Source organism: Rhopilema esculentum, chromosome 17 (genome assembly GCF_057945365.1).
Source record: "Rhopilema esculentum isolate cy_ngs chromosome 17, ASM5794536v1, whole genome shotgun sequence".
Classification (NCBI taxonomy): domain Eukaryota; kingdom Metazoa; phylum Cnidaria; class Scyphozoa; order Rhizostomeae; family Rhizostomatidae; genus Rhopilema; species Rhopilema esculentum.
The window spans coordinates 7,549,069-7,571,769 of NC_142831.1; the positions used below are offsets into that span (position 1 = coordinate 7,549,069).

At 36.3% G+C, this 22,701-nt stretch overlaps 2 protein-coding genes across 3 annotated transcripts in view; both read right to left on the reverse strand.

Moving 5' to 3' along the window:
- Positions 1–1,485: 1,485 nt before the first annotated feature.
- On the reverse strand, positions 1,486–15,683 carry LOC135682418 (spondin-1). Its single transcript, XM_065197303.2, has 8 exons — positions 14,497–15,683; positions 6,074–6,136; positions 5,649–5,853; positions 5,035–5,243; positions 3,688–3,900; positions 2,914–3,090; positions 2,382–2,567; positions 1,486–2,142 (listed from the first exon to the last, which is right to left on the reverse strand). Exons 1-8 carry the CDS (start codon positions 14,585–14,587, stop codon positions 2,132–2,134), a joined length of 1,155 nt encoding a protein of 384 aa, XP_065053375.1. The 5' UTR covers positions 14,588–15,683; the 3' UTR covers positions 1,486–2,131.
- Positions 15,684–16,236: 553 nt separating this feature from the next.
- The window catches only part of LOC135682427 (ubiquitin-conjugating enzyme E2-17 kDa), a 35,195-nt gene continuing 28,730 nt past the window's right edge, over positions 16,237–22,701 (reverse strand). The window contains exon 6 of one of the 2 annotated variants that reach the window (XM_065197315.2): positions 16,237–17,629. In XM_065197315.2, coding sequence (XP_065053387.1) covers positions 17,484–17,629 — 146 coding nt within the window. In that variant the 3' untranslated portion in view covers positions 16,237–17,483. Of the gene's footprint in view, positions 17,630–18,189; positions 22,302–22,701 lie in introns of those variants that run through there. The other variant, XM_065197323.2, reaches the window with a different exon arrangement.

Consider the following 22,701-nt stretch of genomic DNA (forward strand, 5'->3'; position numbering starts at 1 on the left):
CTCACTTTGTTGGTTATTTATTGCTTCGAAACTTTCGACTTAAAAATTATTTTCTACCTACTAAGGTTAAATGATTGCCGCCAAAATTTCTTTATTGGAATGAGCACACAAATCTACGCATCTTGGTTCCATAAGGATCCGATCTCGTGTAGACACCCCCTTAAAAATGAGTTCGGATCCAAATCGATAATATGATAATATGTTCATACTAAACTACCCACAACAATAGACCCATATGGAACAACACCTTCCAACCACCCAAAATGCTGTTCCTGCACCAGTATCAACTCTTGGACCACAATCCTCAACAACCACAACTTCTTCAATACAAAAAACCAATTTATATATTCGTCTTTCTGCCGGGATTAGTGCATCTGCAACTCCAAATACGGCTTTGGGTAACCGGGGAGACGTCCTGTAGGTTGAATGCCAGTTTTCGTTAACATCATATACGCAATTTAGAGAAGAAAACACACCTTTGAGCCTATGTTCACGTTGCTCCGTGTTCGTTTTTATCCGTTTTCATATCGATCCGTTTTCCTGTTCACACTGCTCCGGATACATTTGATAACGGTGTGAAAACGATGAAGCGTTCACATTGCTCCGCTCTGGATAATAAGGAAAACGCCACCAACTGGTTTACAGACCTTGCGACTGCTAATAAACTTTTCAAACAACTCACTGCCACTAACATTCTTCCAAGTAGTGAACTAACTTCGAGCGAATCAGCCATGTTAAGAGAAGTTGTTCAAATTGGGATGTTCTAAGCATCTTGCTGTGCTGTTGCTGTCGTTGTCAAAAGTATCCGTTTTCGGTGTTCACACTGCGTTTCGGTGAAAACATTCAATTGCATCCTTTCTCTTTACAAAGTGCTACTGAATCTTATGAAAGACCTACGTTGCCGAAAATGCTTTGGAAAGAAAGAGACAGAAATTCACTTTATTTCGATGTTAGCATTATAATTTGATGCCGAATCAGCCGATGTCGAGCAACCTTGCGATGAGATAGAGTTTTTAAATTTTTATATCTAAACGTGTTACAATTGGTCTATTTGCAGAAGCCTTTTTAAGGCTATTTTTCGCACTTTCAAAATTATCACAAGACGTGATAATTGTCTGTGTCAAAAAAACTCATAGTCAACGTTTGCACAGAAAAATGAGAAGAATTTAAAAACAGGATAAGCCTTGGACTAAGCGTATTGCCTAGAGAAATGATCAAATAAATTCAAAGTGCTTCGTTTGCTTTTTTTAAACAAAGAAATCATTATTTAGCCAATTTTTCTAATTTTCAGTTCATTGTGTCCTTTAATAATTTTTTAAACATTCTGATTGTTAACTCGAATTTCGCATGAAATCTTAAATTTTCAACTATTGAAACTTGCTTATCAATATTATTGAGAAGAGGCACTTAGTGAAATTTAATAAAAATTGAGCATTTTAAATGACCATCTCTTAATTCAACTCCTGTGAAATGAACAACTTGCAGTGAAAATGTTAAGAAACATTTTGGCATCTTATATGCTAATCGACTTAACTTTAGTACTGCGCAACATGTATCAAAATAAAAAGCTTAAGGGCACGCATAAAGATTTAAATTAGTTTACTGAAATATCTAGATGCCTCTCAATATCGAAGCATGACTACAAGCCAATACAAATAGGCTCCTTGCTTGTGCTTGAAAACTACGAAACTGGAGCTGTACAACTGTCATAGCTTTTTAATCTAGCATTTTATGTAGCTTTACCGCCGTAAAAGCAAGTCATTTTTACAGCTTCTCTGATTAGCATTTTTATGGTCAAAGAGTCAACTTCAAGCTTCTCTCAGAATGCAAAAAAATCCTAAATAATCTTTTTACATCAAAGTAGCTCAATCATACGTCTTCTGTGGTATCGATCGATCTCTTGGCTTTATCAACTCGTTAACCTGGGTCGATATCAGCTGAGAGCAATTTAACAAGCATGAACAAAATCTATTTACAATTACAATCTTATGGCAAAAAGAATAATCTATATTACACAAAGATAGTTGGGCGACATCAAGCCATTGTCGTCTGTTCTAATGTCTAGCTGAATTTCTTGAAGCCGGACATGATATAGCCTCTATTATGCATTTCGTCAATGTTGATGGAATGATCATTTGGGCACTAAAAAAAGAACACGAAGCAAAATTCATTTTAGCTCTTTCAAATTTTATACCCATTACAAAAATGGCAAAGTAGCAATTAAATAGTTTCTGTATTTGTTTAACATGAAATACTACCTTCTATGGTCTAGAAGGTAAACGGGAATCAGAAATAGATTATGTCAATGTTTTACCACCAAATTAACTTCAGGATATGCGAAGAAGTTAAAAATGATTCACAAAAAGGGTAGAAACTCTTACCTCGGCAAGGACGTAACTGGCACCTTTTTCTTCTGAAAAGTTTGGGACAAGCTTTTCCTCCTCGGCCTGGCATCTGAATGACGTTTCTTGTTTTTACTTTGATTCCTTTCCCACAAGTAGCGCTGCATTTTGTCCAGGTTCCCCATTTTGAGACTTGGCAGTCATTGCCACTTCTCCGCTGACCAACTAGGAAAATATAGTGACGAAAGACTTTATTATATACGCAATTAACTTTACGTTTAATTGAACCTTGCTTACCTAGAACCTAAGAGCTATCTAAATATATTATTAGAAAGGTTCTTGTGAGGTTACTGCCATGATTATATTTATAATTAATTAAACTTGGAAAGATACAATTGAAGTTATTGACGTTTCAAAGTTTTGAAAATAGCATTCTTCATCGCTGCACAGCTTTTGAAGAGTTGCATTAAGACTGTCTTTAACTTGTCAGATTGGTCATACTTTCTCTGAATCTTCATATTCTGTTTTTGATAACTTTTTCTGGCTTTTGTTAATCCACATAAACAGGTACCTTTCTTACAGTTTCCCATATTGCAAGCTATTGTTTCCTTTAAAGGGGGGCATAGTTGAGGCGATCCGCTGTTCAGTATTACTCTACCACGGACACGAGTACCAAATCCACAACTGACACTGCATCTTGTCCATGACGTCCATATTGAAACGTGACATGTACCAGGAGCTCTCCCAACTGCAAAAGGTTTCAAAAAATATATGTACTTTTAAAACAGGAGTAAACTTACATGCAGAACTCCTAAAATTATAATTAAATCGTGAAACTTCGTAGTAGACAAGTCCTTTGAGCGACACAGTCACACTTTATTATAAATGGCAGCTTCTACATTTTGACGATCATAAAAACCTGCTTTTTAAAGTTTATTTCGTTCCATCACAAGATCTCCTGAGCTTTTAGAAAAAGTTTGAATGCTTGAATTTTTTTGACTGGAAGCAATTTCCTGCTGAAACAAGAAGATGAACAAACTGAAAAACAAAAACGTAAATGAATGGCAAATAGACAGTGGGTTGCCTTCAAAATGATACGTCCTTAAGTGGTTACTGCCAATCAAAAATGAATAGATTGTCATCTGTGGTTTTCCTTGTAAGAATATCTTGCGTTTTGCAGCCTATTTCTTAACCATTTTTGTTTAACTTCTGTACTACTCTAAGCCTCTTTCTGTACAACTATAGCTGTAATAATACCTTATTTTCTCATCTCGAGTAGCGGCCCAAAGAAGGCGTCTAGTAACGGGCAATCAATTTTTCAAAATACTGTGGTTGAAAGAAGTACCTTTTGGAATATTGACCTCATTAAGATGTCCAGAGCATTTGCCATCTATTTTTACAAGGTGCAAAATGATTTTTGCAAGCGAAGGAGCTTTGTTGCCGCCAAGATTAAGTGAACTCTCAGAGTGCAGGTCTTTTCTCTTTCCAATGTAATGAATTTGTTCAGATGGGCGTGACTCGTGATTCGGGGAAGTAAAAGTAATGCCACTGTCTGTCCCTAAAGAAAACAACTTGGTTAAAGCTGTGATAATGAATCATTAACGAATAAAATCTGGTTTATAAAATATATTTTGAGCAATGAAAAGCTTCACCGTGGGGGTGGGGGTGGCTCTTTCACAAAATAATAAAAGTATTCATGCTAGATTCTCTATCGACCTACATCATTTCCATGAGCTGCCAAATATTTTAGTTTCAGAGTTTCAGTGAATCATTATCAATAGCTCTTTGCAATTATCAATATTAAATAATCTATGATATTCTTTAATCTGTAGGTAATGTCACTTGAAAAATCTAGAGACTGCAAAGTTGTTGGGCTACGTAATTACGCTGAGCGTTCAGTTACTGCACGGCCAAATGGTCTATCTGGTTCTTTAAAGTATGAAAGTGATTATTAAATAAGCCTCTGGAATTGGTTGTGTTTCTGACGCTCTCTGTCAAAGGCCAAATTGACTGAGTCTATTAAAATGGCAGCAGATGTGCAAACAGGAACAAGTATTATCAGAATCCTTCGGGAGAAAATAAATGCATTAATTCTTTACAGTGGTATGTTGATCACAGCATTTCTTCTTGATGTCTTGCATCAGATCCTAGAAGTGTGTGACTGGTTCTCAAAATCCGAAGAAGTTCTTCTAGTCTTCAATTCTTACCATTTTCATAAAACGTGGCAAAGTGTATGATATTAAAGCGGGCAGAAGACCGAAACCAAACCGAAACTGCCCAACCGAGGCGCAGAGTGGTTTACATATTGGACAAGAGTAATTGAAATTTCAGAGAATGGAAACTGCAACATTGCACAGTTCAGAGCTACTGAAGTGCTGGACATCACATTATTTTACCATTGAGAGTAACAGAAATATTGAGTAGCAGTGAAACCTTGAAATACTCTTGAAACTAGAATTTTGGCCATTAAAGTTTTGACAGTACCGACATTTTGATTCTAAAGTGATATTCTAGAACAAATATAGTTAATGGCAATTGCAGAACATTTAGTCACTTCCGATCTGAAGAACTTTAGAAAAGTTCCTTATAATTGTCAGTAGAAACGTGGTTAGACCATCTTATATTTATACAAATCTTTTTGATAAAGTACATGTTAACTTGACATGACGCAATTAACTTTTGAACATTTTACCTGCATCCCAAGGATCTAGGTCTAACTCAATCTTCTTTCTCCAACTGCATTTCTTGTGGTCACAAAGATCCAATGAGTCGACTCCTACATTCCAGTCAGGGCTTGGTGAAACTCTTGACATTGCCGAGAATAAAGGCTTGTACTTGTTTACTTTGAAAGTAGCTCTCGCACTTTCACAACAAGACGCAACTGGCTTTGTGACAACTTTGCTGCAAACAAACCAATGTCAATAGTTACTGGAAACGTGATCGGCAAAGCATATTTATGTGGGTTAATTTAACAAAAATTATTTTCCAAAAGGGGCAATATTGCAATGATTGCTCTTCTGCAGAACTTTGAATGTGAATAATGAAAAGCAGAAAATCAAAAGGTCAGTTTGGTTTGCAATGCTGCCTAAGGCAAGCTGCTCAAGAGGGGCTACCGAGCAAGTGGTGCCCAAAGAGTAGTGCCCAAACATGGCTGCCTAAGGAGCGCTGCTGAAGGAATGCTTCAAACAGTGTGCTTCTGAAGGAATGCTGCAAAAAGGGTTCTTCGCTTTTACTTTATTTGAAATTTATCCAAATAGGAAAAAAAGTAATTGCAGAAATTAGTTCACTTGAAATGATTTTCTCTACCTTATTAATTGAGCTTCCTTTAAAGCAATTTCTTGTTCAAGCTCTAGCTGGGAGCCATATTCACTCATTTTGCGAATCCCAGAGGAAGCGAGCTGACCTATACGCCACAAGACAAACTCGTTTGAATGCGAGGCACCTATCAATGATGAAAAGTAGGCCAATCTGCCAGGAAAGTGCTTTGGATGACGAGTCCTTGTCCACTTGCCTGTCATTGAAAGACATCTTTTTAAGCTTTATTATCCCAAGCACTAAACAGTTAAAGTAGTATAACGCTTTTTTAAGGAAGATAACTTGTTTAATTGGAGACTTCTTTCTCATAATTCAGTAAAGGGGACTGATAAGAATATCTGTGATTATTTGTACTGCGATTCTAAATAAATGGCATCTACAATAAAGCGAAGCAAAGTATGTGTAATTAAAGTTACCCATAAATTTGAGTCTGTACGTGGCCATTCCACAAGCACAGCAGGTCACATTCTCTCCACTTCCTACAAAATATTTTTTGTAAATTAGTCTTTGTTAAATGTCAATAAAGAACAAAGGTTTGCTGTTTCAAATGGTCAGCCAATCACTGTAACATGCTCTATTCATTCCTTTTTTACGCATTAAATGAACTCTCCAATTAGTTTCTTTGATATTAAAATTTTATTGACCTCCAAATAAAGACAAATGAAGTAGAAAACGAGAAGAAGTAGAAAAATAAAGAAATTCGTAGAAGGATTTGACATATACTGTCATTATGCTACTATGTACTCTTGTCTTAGCTATCACAATTTGTCTCTTTCTTTTTCAATCAAAATCATCAGGGACTCTTAAGATGCCTAAATCTTGTTGATCAAGTTCATCTAGAGTTGAGAGCCAATTCATTCCAATTTGCTCGTGATAAAAGTCACATACAGTCATTTTGTGGTTTTGACAGGGGCGGATCTAGAAAAACATATGACTGAGCTGCGGGCAGTGGTTAGGCTTGGTCACAAGAATTTTCTTGTTCAATAAACTAAACCGTCATTTTGGTAGTCATGATTAAGGCTACAATAAAATCTATTCTCTCAAAAATTACTAGGTGCTACCCACCAACAATAGACTGAAATTAGGCTTTTAAATTTTTCTTTTATCTCTCTGACACTCGCCATTTACCTTCTCCTCTTCTCCTGTCCCGTCTTTCTCTATCTTTGGTGTAAGGTGAAGGTTTTACATTCCAAAATCAAAACAAAATCAGATTGCAAGTACATTTAACCAACTGTTTTGTTTCTGTTTTGCCACTGCTCAAACTAGTTTTGGGTAGCTTGAAGATAGCCCTTGCAGTTACATTTAACAATAAATAATCTTCTAGATAGCTGCAAGAAGGTGCAAAATGGTTCCGTGCAAGTTTTCAATCATAACTTAAAAGTTTCCAGCTAAACTAAAAAAAACCGAATCGTTGCCAAACCAACACGGAACCATTGAAAAACTATCGATCTATCACAGTTCTGTCCCCTAACGACTTCATTATGCTCAGATGGTCGGCTTTGCGGACATATTATTAGTTTCCTGCTCATGTGGTTTTCGGAAAGGTTTTTACACACATAGCATGGACTGTTGAGATTAATGGATTTTTGTAAGAACTCCATAGATAAAAAAGAGGTGGTTGGTGCCTTCCTAATGGGTCTCTCAAAAGCTTTTCATTGCATAGACCATGAGCTTTTAATTGCAAAATTAAATGTCTTTGGTTTTTGCAAAGATGCTCAACTGATGATTTATAATTTCTTGTCTGGTATAAAACAAAGAGTAAATTTGAATGCTTCATTCTGCACTTGGCGAAAAACTTTTGCAGTCCCACAAAGACCAGTCCTTGGACCTATTCTATTTTATTCAGGCATTAATGTGATGGATACTGCAATGAGTAAGGTTTCATTCAAAACAAAACTTTTGATACATTGAATCATATATTTATTTTGTGATAATTCTTTATAAATAATTGGCCTTAGTAAGCTTGGCCTTAGAATAGCTTTTAGAGTTAGACCTAGTACGTCAATTATTCATTCTATAAATGTTATTGTAAGACACGCGTACAGTCGTTATCCAAGAGACCAAATCAAAATCTTCATGTTCTTTTGGCTACTTGACACTGAAATCCAAATTCAACTTTACCATACTACTCTCAGTATAGATTATTTTAATAGACATCTTGATAACAAGGTCAACCACATTCAGAAATTTACAAAACTAAATCGAATACTGCTGCAAGCGAAGAAAATCTTTTACAATTGACCATGACCAGGTCAGTTTAGTTTGGGACAGAAAGTATTCCTTTTTTAGAACGTTAAAATGTCGCATGAGCTCTCAAATGACATCAAAAAGCCCTTTAATATTACCATGTTTTAAAAAATGAACAAAAGAGATGGAGAGCGATGAAAGCAACTCCCTATAAGGTAGGACAGTTTCATTAAAAAACTTAGCAATGTCTATGAATATTTGTTCCAGGAAAACCATACAAGACATTAGCAATTAAGGGCACGATTTGACCATTTCAATCGGAGCTTTTATTATCTGACTGTTGGTTTGCTAATCGCAAGACGACCATAGATAAAACGTGTTAGAAGGATCAACCGCAGGGTAGGCTGTCCGTCGGATTATTTGAATCTTGCAATGAGTATAAATACGAAGATGAAATTCAGGAACAAAAGAAAACGGCGACGAAAATCCAATGTAATGAGAAAAATTTTCTAAAGAAATTAAATAAAACGAATGCTAACATTTCGCCCCGGCAAACAGGGCTTAATAGTCGTTGTTGTTGTTGTTGTAATCTTATTTTAAATCGAATACACCGTAAATGCTCGTATAAGCCTCCCTTCGAAAAAGCCCCCATCTAAAAAACATTTTTGCAAATAAGCCCCCCCCCCCTCGAATAAGCCCCCATGGGCGTTTTGTCCTGGGACATTTGTCTCAGTGAGCCTTTTCGCTTTTCCGGGCAATGAAGGAAAACTTGGTACTTTTAACCCAATGATCTAAGTCAAACTGAAGTATTTTACTTTGCAAAAAAACCGATTTACGCTCAAATAAAATCTCGTTGGATCGCTCATCATAAATTTAAAAGATGACTGTTTAAAAGATGAATGACAGTGCTGAAAAATATTGTAAATTTGGTGATGAAGCAGGTAATGAAAGTAAAAAGTTTTTCCACGATACTACCACTACAGTATTTGAAACAGATAATCCCACTGACAAGTACCTCAGGCGCATTAGATCCAAATGACTCAAGGGGTACATCATGGCTTCATTCTTGGATCCATTATTTCAAACAAATTCTGGTCACATAAGTCTTTTTATAGGCAAATTATCTCTGCCAATTGTATTGAAGATCTTTGTAGGTTTGTTGAAATACTAATACAAACAAACGCATTGGTTTAAATAGTTCCAATAACGCGAGACGCAACCAATAACATGACACCAAATAAATCAAATTCATTGGCTACTAGAAAAAGGAATTTGTAAACAGAATAATTTCAGAATTAATTTCAGTAATGTAGTGTTGCTTCTTGGAGATCTAACTGATAATCGCTTAAAATTATGCTCACATATTGAGAAAATTTGCGAAAAGGCTGCTCTTCAACTCAGTTGTCTAAAAGATTAGCTCTGTTTATGGTTAGAAAAGAAAAACAGTCAACACATTTCCACTGTGTAATGTTAAGCACTACCCTATTTTGTGGCTATTTTGCAGCCTTCTTTATAGCCTTCGCATTTCACACCTCTACTTTTAATGACCTTTTTTACGTGGTGTAGATCTACTACAGTACATATCCTTTCAAACAATCCCTTGAGATGTTCAAAACTTTGCATAACTGGAGCAGCACATTCCATAACCTACGAATGGGCAGTAATCTTTACATTGCTAAGGCGGAAACTATCAAATACGGTACTAAGTCGCACAGCTCCAAGACTTGAAGTTCAATTCCAAGTGGAATGAAATCCAAGGGCGTTGTGGCTCTATGAAAAGGGCTGGGAGAAAATGATCATAAGGAGGCCCGCCCTTTTGTATGACATTTCCTATCACAAATCACAGGTTGCAAAAAATCGTAGGTGCATGGTTTCCAGGACTTAATTTTGCTAGTTTTAACTGTGTAGATCAAGAATTGTGTTAAAAACTTACCACAATGATTTTAAAGTAGCTGAGCCACGATGGGTATCAGGTTAGCCATCTCTAATGACATCAAAATGAACCGACCAACATTTTTCTGATGGCGATCTATAAATATCATTGTTGGCAAATATGGCATTTTTAAACGATTTTAGTACCAAAATTTCTTAAAGGGCCTATGAAATGAAATTTTTTGTAAGAAATTGAAACTTCTACATGTTGTTGCAAAACAAAACGAAAATTAACCCGAAAATTTGCACAGGAAAGTTTGTTTTGAGGGTTTTAAAAACGATCTGACAATCAGATGAGTGCGAGTGACAAATCAAGGCAACCTGCTCGTGAAAGAGGCTAATGCATGCTCAGAATATCAAAAGTGGCCAGAGTTGCAAGTTGGCCTTTTTGAAAACCCAGTGTACTCATTCTTCAAAAACAAAAAGGCAATTTAGATCCATGGTTTGATGGCCAAATTTCTCCATTTTGGCAGTTTCTCAAAACCCCTTGGCCGTCATAAATTGATTTGGGCGAAGAAGCAAAATTTTGCTGAATTCTGGCAGCATTTTGCAAAAAATAACGAAAATGCAAAGGAAACAACAATTTTTGCACAGATAATATTCAAAAATTTTTAAAATAATTTCAAAATTGCAAATGATGAATGATGAAACAAAGCAAAAGATAACAGACAGTTTTAGATCGAAAGCAAGTGAAAACTTTTGTAACCTACAAAGCAAATTTTGATTACGGTATCACTCTCAATAATTAGCAAAATTTAGCTTTTTTGTATACTGCGTTTAGCTGGCTGCATTTGGCTGCCAACCACAAAATATGTGGCTGCCAACCATTCAAAACAACTGGCAATATCCTGAAGGTGGAAAGTCACAATTTACTCCCAACTGGCTGCCAACCATTCAAAACAACTGGCAATATCCTGAAGGTGGAAAGTCACAATTTACTCCCAAAATGAAACCACAGATGCTGGTGTAAAGCGTTTGCATTTGGTAACGATAGACAATGGATCAATGGAAACATTGTTTCTTTTAAATAATATCAGAATTATGCCAGAGTTATGCTAGATTCCAAATTATGCTAGATTTTATGCTAAAGGACGATTTTTGGCCAATATCATGTTAATATTACGCTAGATCAGTTTACACTGGCACCAGCCCAGAAAGAAGTGGCTGGAACGGGACTAGCAGGCTTGCCCCTAAATTTTTTACGGCCACGCCCTTTGAAACACCGGAAACTACTCCTTTCAGAAAATATTTGCGAGTTAGATAAAATACGAATTTATCTTTGATCAAACAAGATAAAGCACCATCTAAAAGAACAAAAACGTGTTCCCTGAAGAATCTTTCCGATGCTTCTCCAATTTGAAAAAACCTTAGCTGAATTGTTTTGCAACTTTTTCTGCAATCTACTGAAATCTACACAAATCCCAAAATACATTACGGGAAGGAAATCATAATCTTGGTCTTGGTTTTAAGGCTCATTCTTTTTTGAAGCAAGTCATAAAAGCAAACTAAATTGAGATGATGTCTTGAAGTTAAAGCTGTATACAGAGTCCATCTTACTTCAAAATAGCACACAACAATATCATCAAGCGCAATTGATTTTTCTCCGCATGTACTGAAGCTTCGAGCTCTGAAGTTTCTTAATTCTTCTTTATTATCCATTGCTTTTTTATCGCAATTGTCTTATAAAAAATGAGTGCAATACATATGGCTGGGATTGGGCATTTATTGCAAATTTGAAAAATATTCCCATTTCTTTCTTAGGCGTTTCGATTGGTATTTTATCCTGCACTTTTAAGAACATGCATTATTTACAAATCCATACGTTCTACAATTACAGATCCGCAATTTCAATTTACAAATCCACAAAGTGAGTCAGATCCACACTTATTTTAGGACCTGGGTACAACAGTATGAGACTTTGCGAAGAAGGACAGTTTGATGCGCTTAAAAACATTGGATATGTACCCAACGACCTCCGTGTACTAAACGTCAACTGCTTCAGTGTTTGCAAACATTGTGACTGATAACGGCGCTTTGTCACAGTCCAAAACGTGAAAAAGGGATATTCAACCTAAATTTTTAGACGGTTTCGCAAGAAAAAAACATCTCAACATATATCATTGAAATCAGCAAATTTTGCTTATAAAAAGTATGCCTTTATTTAAACTTGTCAAATTTCATTTTGTAGGTACATTAAAGGTTTATTCCACACTTTGTGTTAATTCGTTGTAGAAAAATTTCCTTTTAGTTTTTCAAAGATAGATCTTCCATCTGTTTCTGGTCATTTCTAAAGCTGAGGGTGGTCGGTATTCTGGTTTCTTAATTCTTTGTTTATATCGGGGCTCGGTATTTTCAACTCTTTATTACAAATTTCTTGTACTATAGTTATGTTATAAAAAATTTAGTACTTTAATGGAAATTATTAACATTAGATCTATCAAATGACTGCAAAACATTTCATTTGTTGTTAGAATAAGCACACGTTTTTTACTGGCATGTTTATTAAGGTTGTAGGGCAAAAAGAAAACGGTGCATGCACATTTAATTTTTGATTGATTTGTCTGTGCAGAAGACCGCAATTCAAGCCAAGCAGCGCAAAGATGATTGCTAGAAGCGGCTCTTGATTGCATATCATTCAAAACTGTTCGGCTTAAGCTGTGCTTAAGGAGGAAGATTGGCTGAAATTTATCCGAAAATAACATGAATTATACAACTTTGGCTTAGATAGTGGCTTTTCGGAACCCAAGATATTTTGTCCGCAGTCGATTAGAGGTTGATGTCCCGTTATCAATGAGCCCGATAACATTGCCGAAATTAAACTCATGGCCTCAATTCACTTTCACCAATGCCGCGTCCTAAATTTGCAACAAAATCCTTCTTATTTTTTTTATCCAGGTCAAAAATCTCTGTTACGGCACTAGCCAATTTTGTATAGAATGCAAACCAATATGAGGAAACATGACACCTAATCAGTCGCAAGGAGAACTTGCTTTTAATAAACCCTTTTCGAATAAGAAACAGCGCTTGCCACCGAATCGAAATTCATAGCAACTCCTCGCTCAGGGAAACAACGCAATTGTGGTTCTTCATTCTGATTGTTTATTTGTGCATTAAACCAACGATGCATGAATATCCTGGCCATGTAAAGATATACTGAGAACAATGGGGAACATTCTGCCTTTAATGGACAACATTTTTGAGTTCGGAACTTCCGAGTTTTGCACTTTCTAAGTTCTGGAATGAAAATTCATATGATTCTTAATTTTTCGCCCCCAGTACCGAAGTTTTTCATAAAAATTGTGCATTTATGTCAATTGAACATGGTATAGATGCCTGGTCATTGGAAAGAAACATTACTATCTGACTTTTAAAAGAATTATTTTCGAGAATTTCTTAAGGCTAAGGTGAAACTACAATGGTTTTTTGTTTTCGGGTCGTATCTGGGCTCGGTTTTTTAAAGACGGTTTCTCCAAAGGGAAAATTCGTGCAGACTTAACATGGAGTCTTCCTTTTATGGTTACTAATGTTTTTTGAGCAGGTACACCTTGTTTTTCGCAGCACTTTACACTATACACATGGAAAAAAGCTGAACATTGGATGAAGGGCTTTAACATCCTTGGTTTGTGTTGGGTGACGGAAAAACCATTTCCTACTCCAATCTGGTGGATTTGTACGTTCTCTGCACATAAAAAAGTAGCATGCTACCTGGATTTTTGAACCACTTCTTTAAAGAAGGGGAAATACTGACATTACCATATTAAAGAATACTGATAACACCTTAAATTTTTTACATATAATTCCTCTCCTTTGTGTTTCTGTGAACACTGAAATGCCAAAGTTTGACGTAGTTTGCTCTTGGCGTATTTGTTTGGCCCATCTTGTCTTTCAAGCTTGGCAAGTACAATCGATTCAAACGGAGTGCGGTTTTAAGATTTATGGGGGAGAATTTAAAGGACTGCTGTTTGTGTCATATTTGACAAAGAGCTATTTTTCATAACAGACCTGCTTCTTCCAATAACAATACACTTGTCTCTAGCAATAACTACATAAACGCAGAAGACTAAGACGATGGTTATTCTAATGCCATGTGTTTTCTGCTTTAAAGTTAGATTAAGTAGTTATAAACAAATTATTAAGGATTCGATCATGTTTAAACACAGGTATGCCAGAAATATGACACGTAACTGATTGAAATTGCACGAATCGTAATTACTTTGTAATGTAATCGAATCCTTCAAATTTCAGACAGTCAGAAATTTGCCCAAAATTATAACCTCATGTTTAACCAAAGGCTTCTCACACATATTGACAAAAGGTCAACCCGGGCGAAGCTTCATTTTGTTTTTGTTTCCATAATTACGTTTAACTTTACAGCAAGTCAAATAAACTCATTTAAGTTTCAAGATGATTAGAAAATTTACTCCTAGGAAAAGGGAACTACTTCGATCTCCCGTGATGGGAGCTTTTAAGCACTTTCGCTAACAACTTGATCCGTAAAAAAGTCGAAAAAACCAGTCAACAGAGAGTTCAACTATGGTGAAGCAATCTATAAATATCGCAAATTATCTGAAATAAAACTAATCAAATACGAAGAACTAAACATAAAACAGCCTTTTCATCAAAAGTTACTTTATTGCCTCAAGTTAGTTGGCATCATGAGTTTAATCTTTTGGCAACGGCAGAAATGTTAATTTTTAGAAGATTAAAATGAAAAACTCACCTGCAGCTGAAATACTTTCCCCAACTTGGCAGAACACTAAATGCACGATAAAGGTAGCAGCAGCTATAAATACAAGATTTGTAGCGATCATTTTCGAAGGACTTCACTGATCTCTAGCCTGCTTGGAAACGAATGATGCTGCAGCAAAATCTGCACCAATAATTAACGGTTTGACTTGTCTTTTGCCTTGACCCAGGTTATTTAATGATTGTATTTATACAATCGATCCCTCTTCTCAAATGTCTAGCGGTGTTTTTGTCTTTTATTAAAGCCATCTATAAAACAATGACACTGGAGTTTAGTGTAACCCGACAAACAGTTCAAAACGTTCCTTCTGGAAATATCAGGGCAAAATGCAATAGCGATGTAGGGCTAAAATACGGACCATGATTGGCGGGTCGCAGAAAACCCATATTACGAAGAGCAAATTCCCTGCGATTGTCGATTGAATTCATGTGACCACAGCAAAAGTTTCAAAGTAACAGCATATCCAATTTTATAGGGTCACTTTGGTTTATCTTGGTAACAGCCTATCCAATATCCAACAGTAATAGATTATTTATGGCACATGGTAGAGCCTGGTAAATGGATCGTAACATTGAAGATCTTCTTCAGAATAACGAGATGACTGAGTGAGAAAATCTTAAGACAAATATCTTTTCAGAGGGATTAAATGGACAGGGTAATAGCCAAATCTTATTTAAAGTTCACAGCTAAATTACTTAATCTGTTTAGGTTTCCCGTTCTTATCAGGTTCACGATGGTCCGGCTATTCTATACTTGGCTATCGCATCGCATTTAGCTGAATATGAATAGACGTGACAAGATCGTCTATTTCAAGTCTATTCAGCCGGCTTCCTTTCTCAATCCTCCGTCAGTAACACAAAGTTGAACAGACGCTAAATTCTAAGAATCAATAAGTGGTCACATAAAAACCAAAAACATAATTGTTATCCTCGTTGTTCTTTGCAGCAACGGCCGCGCTAAGCTTGTTAAAGAGCTCCTTCAAAGTGTGTCGAATTACTTTTTAGATTCATCGCTTCAGTGTCGTATTATAGCTCAAAAACAGAAGAGCAATCCTCTTCTACGCAACATAGGTAACATCTTTAGAGAGCGGTACAGCGACCCTTTTTATAAACAGATACGGGCAAATAATGTCAGATTTACCAGACTTTATCGTTAACCGTCAGGTTTCCCTAGAATATCTTATAAAGTCCAATTATCTTATTCAAGTACATACGAACTCCACTTGAACCATAATTTTACGCAGCTGCTGTAAAAATCAATGACGATAAGATATTATCCTATTCAAGTTGAATAACAGCATTCGAGATAGTCAAATGCGAGGACGTTCGCACGTTCATATTTGATGAAAATAACCGTACGATATACGACACATTTTTGATGAAAAAAGTTGCAGAAGCTGGAGAAATTCAAAATGAAAAATAGCTAAAAGTGCTGAAGCAAATTTTGCGAAAGAAAAATAATTTAGGCATGACAAAGCGAAAAGTTAAACAAAACTGATTTACTTATCTGCAGAAAATTTATTTCTTAGGAAGTCTACCTGATAACAAAATATGACAACTTGAATATTCAGGTATAGCCGGGGCGTATTAGCAGAGGTTATTATAAGAATTATCGCAACTGTGTTTCAATGCCAAAAGAAAATGGCTTTACTTCCAAACTTGTAATGATCAAAAATGGCCGTGCGAAAGAAAAGAATTCATGAAACTACAGTCATCAAAACATTGGATCATAATATTGACCGTTTTCCATGCGGCCTCTCTAGTTAAGGACTCAAAGTATAGCGAATAAAAAAACTCGAATCGCATCTACGTAACTTCTGAAAACAAACGTGATTTGTTTACATCAAACTAAAGAATTCACGACAGCGGTAGCAATGCATGGGCCTAATCCATCTTGCCTTCGCCGAATTATTATTAAATATGAACCATTTTTACATGTATGCTAGAGAGTTCTTGCGGCATTAAGATATTTTGTTGTGACGCATGTAGAACCACGGTGAAGTGTACACGCTGCTTAGTTGAATATCTGACCGAAGCTGCACACCACTACTACGTGAGCAGAATAAATTATGCAAAGCAAGCCGGGACACTGATTTATTGAAAAAGGCATGCTGAGCTTGGGTATTACAATATAATAGCAAAACATATTTTCGGGTGAAAATAAACCCAATTACTGAAAACAAATAACATTAAGTTACTGATTCCTAGAGATCTAAAGTATCTATCGCATACATCAGCAAAAGAATTTGGAAGCCTCGTGGACCAGACTGTGGAATATTCGCGCCACGTTGCGTTTGGTTTGGCACACATAAGGCCTTTCTGTGCACACATTCTTCGAAAAAAAACATAAATTAAACATGACCTAAACGATACATGTATGAGTTAAGCGTGTTTGCCAATGTTTAATGAAAAGAATAGGGTAGTTTGCATGAAAACAAGGCATCAGAACCAGAAGAAATGGCCTTATATTGTTCTAAAATTAAAAGATGGAAAACTAGACTGCTCTTACTTACTTTCAACATCATAGGTTTACAAAAAAATTGACACTACAGAGAGCTGCGGCTTCATATATTGTAAATCTACAAATATTTATGCTCGCGCTGTTGACAAAAAAAGAAATAAAACAAATAATTCAAAAAAAGAACTATGGGTCCACTCCAACTTTTTAGTTAGCAGCTTATAAAATGTCTAATGATTTATAAATAAAGATTTATCTGAATGATATTTGCATGAATTGAAACACGCTCCAAGGAAAGTTAAACTGAATTCATTACATCCACATAAAGTTTGACAAGTAAACCCTTGCGTTAAAGTAGACCCTTGCGTTAGACAATAACTAGAAGGTGTACAAAATACAGGACACATAAGGATACATAAGGGGACTTAAATTACACTGTACAATAATACTACCAATAAAGCGCTTTTCTACAGTACAAGTCAACGCAGATCAAAGCTTGAAGTTTAGTCTGGTATAGCATACTTTGCTGTCCATTCCTTGGCGACAGAAAAAAATTTCGCACGATCCATTTTGTAAATCCTAGCAATTTCTGGCACCAACGGATCATCTGGATTTGGGTCACATAGTAATGCCAAGATGGAAAGCAACACTACAAAATATGCCAGATAACAAGGTTAACACTAATGGATGATATGGCATGTGTGAAATTAGGGGCCGGGGAGGGGGGGGGGGAGGGTGGTGGGTGTCAAAAATTGCTTTATCATAATCATGGACCTGCCTTAAGGTTTGAAGAATACATTAATAGGAAAAACTATCAGACAAAATACAGTTTTCTGACATCAAAAAAGTACACATGAAATGGTACAATTTTATGACAAGGCACCGTATATTTGAAATGGTACAATGTCTGAAATGGGTCGGTTTTCTGGCAGGGAAAAGCATATTCGGTTCAGTAGAGTATATCTTACATTAAAAAGTATATGGAACAAGTTAATCCCCGGCGAAACTATTGCAACATTTCGCAAATATATATAAAAAATGGCGGGGATAAATATTTGGCTGACTTAATCATTCGTGTTGAATGATGATGGATAATCCTGGATGATGTTAAAGGAAATTTGACTTCGATAAAATGCTGGATGTTGTTGGACGATGTTGGATAATGCTGGATGATGCTAGAAGAAGTTTGACTTTGATAAAAATACTCGATGTTGTTGAACGATGTTGGATAATGCTTTTTTTACATCAATCAAAAGTTTAAAAACAAGGTTAATGCATGATACTATGACATTTGTAGCGAGGAAAGATGCAGGGTCACCGAGTCCTCACTACAAATGCCACTTACAATGATCTAAGAAATAACAACGTAAATTAACAATAAAAGAAAAGTTAAGATACATATACACGCTAAATCAAGACAAAGAAAACAAAAAACAAAAAAAGAGGAAAAAGAGGGGTTAGGCTGCTGTTTTTCCAGAAAGTTTAATTGAGACATCCAGAAGTTTTAATGAATGAAAAAGTTGCTTCTAGGATGATTCTGTTTGCAAAAGTGCTTTTATTTGGGGTTCTCATAGAATAACAAATGACAAAGATCCTTTGTGTTCATGCTAGCAACATCATATCCGACATCCGAGACTTGACCAAGGAGATCTTGGAGCTGAGCTGTAAACTGGGGGCAGTGGAGGAGGTAATGCTCATTATCTTCCTTTCATGTCCCAAAAATACAAACTGGACTCAAGCATTCAAAATTATGCCAAAATCTGTGTTAATTCAGAGGACTGAAGCTAACTAGAAGCCTTGTTAAAAGCTTGATACCCAAAATATCATAGATGTTGCAAACAGGGTTTTTCACGGGTCTGATGATTTGAAGCAATTTGCTCTTGAAAACGGTGAGAGAAGGAGAATCTTGAACAAATTTGTCTAACAGGTTCCCTCATATATTGTGTTATGAAAATAAGAGCTGTAAAAGCGCATAGTGCCACCCACATTTTGCTGATAACAACGCGGGTTTCTTAAATTATACTCAACGGAGCGCTGTTCAGGTATCTAATTGAAAAGGTAATCTGGACTTTTGGACGTTGTTAATGAAAAGAAATGACATAATTGTTGGCACCACCGTCGGTCATAAAGTGTTTACCATCTGAGCTCTTCAAGCAGCCTTCGCCTACTTGTACCTATCCACGCTCCAGTAACAGCTAGTGCTGCTTTATATTGAGTCTGTTCTAGTTGTTGCGTAAGGTTCAGTTGCATATCAGGGTCATATTTATGGTAAATTATGTCTCCATGGTCTTAGTGAGGTCTCACATAAAGCTTGTTGGTTTGGTCAAGGGCCTCTTTTGATACATATTTTGAAGGTATTTCAAGAAACCAATTCTTCTCCGTGATTTCAAGAAAGCCTCTCGAAAATGACTTTTGAAATTTAGCTTTGAGTCAAGAAGAACCCAAAGGTGCTGGTGTTCTAATTTTGAGTCAACGACCTTCTCTCCCAATTTAAGACCGACGTGGATTGGCTTATTCCTTTTACATGAAAATACAACCCCCTCTGTCTCGTCAGCATTAAACTGCATTTCCATTGCCATGCCCATAAGCTAACTTTTGCCAAATCTCTGTTTAAGTCAAGAGCAGCTTCATTTAAATTTTGAACGGTAGTAAAGAAAGACGTGTCATCAGCAAATAACTTAATACCACATTCAACATTGTTGGTTATATCATAAATGTGGATCAAGAACAAAAACGGCCCAAGACCTGATCCTCGAGGTACATCTGCGGTTATTGTATCCCACTTTGAACATTGTCCATATAATACAACCCTTTGCTAAAGATCTGAGAAAAAACTTTTAACAATCCGAAGAACATTTCCCTGTAGACCATTGAATTCAAACTTGTAAATGAGACCCTCATGCCAGACCCTGTCAAATGCCTTTGAAAGGTCAAGGAAGATGGCACGTGTTTCTTTACCAATAGCTTCATCGAAGGTTTAATAAATATTATGTGTGATTAGCAATAACTGATTGGTAATCGAATCACGGGACGAAACCTTGATTGATGAGGCGATATGAGACCATTTATACAGAGGGACTCGTGGATGGCATCAAATAATAGCTTTTCAAAACATTTTCTAAAAATTGGCAGTAGGGGAAGGTCAATAGTTGTTCTTGTTCTGTTTGCTACTCTTTTCATGCATAGGAATTATGTCTGCTTTCTTCCACTGGGAAAGGTAAATTCCTGTTTCAAGGCATCTTTAAAAAAAGAACACAGAGGATCAACTATCGAATTGTCACATGTGCCTATTTGGTATCTAGAGAACGAATGATTTGAAGCAACATTTTCCTGCCTATATCTATATCTAATAAGGGCGGTGGGAACTGCGGAATAAATGTTGGGATAGTACTACCAGTTTCTATCTCTCTGCATTGAGCAACAAAGAACTCATTAAAAATATTTGCCTTTGCTTCTACATTGGTAATAAATTAGCAATTTTCAATCAGAGGGAGATGACAGAAACTGCCTTTTTATTGAGAAGTCTGTTGAATAGGGACCAATATGATTTAGCCCCAGATACGTTATTCGATGAAGTTCTGCCAAGTCCGATGTAATAATCATTTTTAGCATTGGTAATCATTCTTGATGTTATGTTCTGGACATTTTAAACAGAGTTCCAGTCTTCTTGCTTCCTACTACGCCTAACAAACTTAGCATATACTCTGTGTTTGCGCTTAATAGCAGTTTTTATTTCCAGCTTCATCCATGGTGGACCCTTATCGTCAAATTTGACAACTTTATTTATGATATACTCCGAAATTCAGATAGAGCATTTCTACCATTTCAGTAGCTGTCCAGTCGCTCAGTTGGAATAAGACATTCAGTTCTTATGGTAAAGAGACATTCAGTTCACCGTGGATAATTTGATGCTGACAGTTTTCATCCAGGGAAGGGTGAACACCATAGTCAACAAACATATTTGGCTGGTCAGTAATAATTAAGTCAATGGAAGAACATTCTTTATTTCTTAAGGTGGATTTCCTCTTCACGGTATGGACGGTAAACAGAAAACGGTATACGGTACAAGCATGCGCAGATATTTTGACATTCAAGAACGGTACGCTTACTGTACCGCTTTCCGTTTTAGAAAGTTGGAATCGAGGCAACTTTTTTACACGGAATTCTTACCGTTTGATTTCTCAAGCAATCATGTTCGAGGCATTGCGTCATAACGCCAGCAACAAGCTGTGCTTCGAACTGGGTCACAGTCGTCCTGAAATACTGGGAATAATATTACATATCATCGGTGGAAGCAGGCAGAGTTGGAGAGTCCCCCTTTAAAAAACCGATAATAAACCCTTACTTTCTGCTATCATTTTTGAGAAATTTTTTGAGAGATTCCTCTTGTATTTTTCTTAGCGACACTGGTATTTTCATAGTTTCCTGGGTGGGACTTTTCTTTTGCTTCTTTCTTGAAACGTGCTAACAAATATGCTCTTCTCGTATTTCTTCCTCTTTTAACTTTTCAATCTTCTTCCAAAAGAAAAAGCATTACAAAGTTGATTAGCATAAACATGCCTTCTTTCCCCTTCCTCGGACATGTTTCATTGCACGAAATGGAAATGGAAAGGAAGCCAAGACCATTTGTTTCCATAAGTTCGTCTAAAGCAGTACCTTCGGGCCATTCAATAACCTCAGTCCACCACATTGAAGATCTACAGTTGACATCACTTATTAAAATCACGCAATGTGGATTTTCACTTTCATTTTATTGATGGTCTGTTGCAAGCTATCAATGAAGATTTAAAAATCCTCGCTGTTTTGGCTTGGACTACGATACATGGTCCCGAGGAAAACATTTTTAACGTGCTATCCTAATTTCAGTAATGATAATTTCACGTAAAAGCTCAATAGGTTAGTTCATCTCTTGATAGGTAGCCCTTCGAGAAAATAAAGACACACTCCACCAATTTTGGTTTTGCTCGGATGATCACTACGATATATCTCTCTGCTGAACCTTTCAATATAAATTTCATCGCACAGTTTGATGAAGCATAGACTCAGAGATAGCAATAATGTCAAATTTGTTGAGGGCATCATACGTTTCAGTAAGAGGTTTCTTTCTTTGATCTCTAGCACAAATGCTATTTAAGCTCCAATGAAAGAACTTCGAAGATTCATTGATCTCTCGGCCAGGATTTGGTTGAATGTCTCCACATGAAAGCAGTTGGCTGAATGAGCTGCACCCACCAATCTGAAAGATCTCTAGCGCGGTCCCAATAAGAAGAGCAAAAAGAATTTGCTGCAGTTACCACAAAGGTTTCTGTGAGAACGCCTTGCTGTCAACGAGAATGTTTTTACATAATTTTGGTAGCTCAATGAATAGCGAGAAAACAAGCCAAAGGTTAACAATCATATGTGAATTTATTTTTGCGAAGATAAGACTGACATCTGCACTTTTTGAGGTAGCAGCTGGCACAAGAAACGCAGCAAGGTGGGTCCAAAAGAAAGAATCAACAAGTCATAATGGCAATGAAAGAACAGATGAACAGATGAACAGATGAATAATAATGGAAACATTTCATTTTCAATTAAACTTAAACTACAATTACAAATCTCACTATTACAAGGTAATTTGCAATTGGCTAGCCTGGTTTTACAAGAAAAAACTGAGAAAAACATAAGATAAAAGTCGTAAGGTAATAATCGTAAGGTAAAAAGAAAAACTGAGAAAAAAAA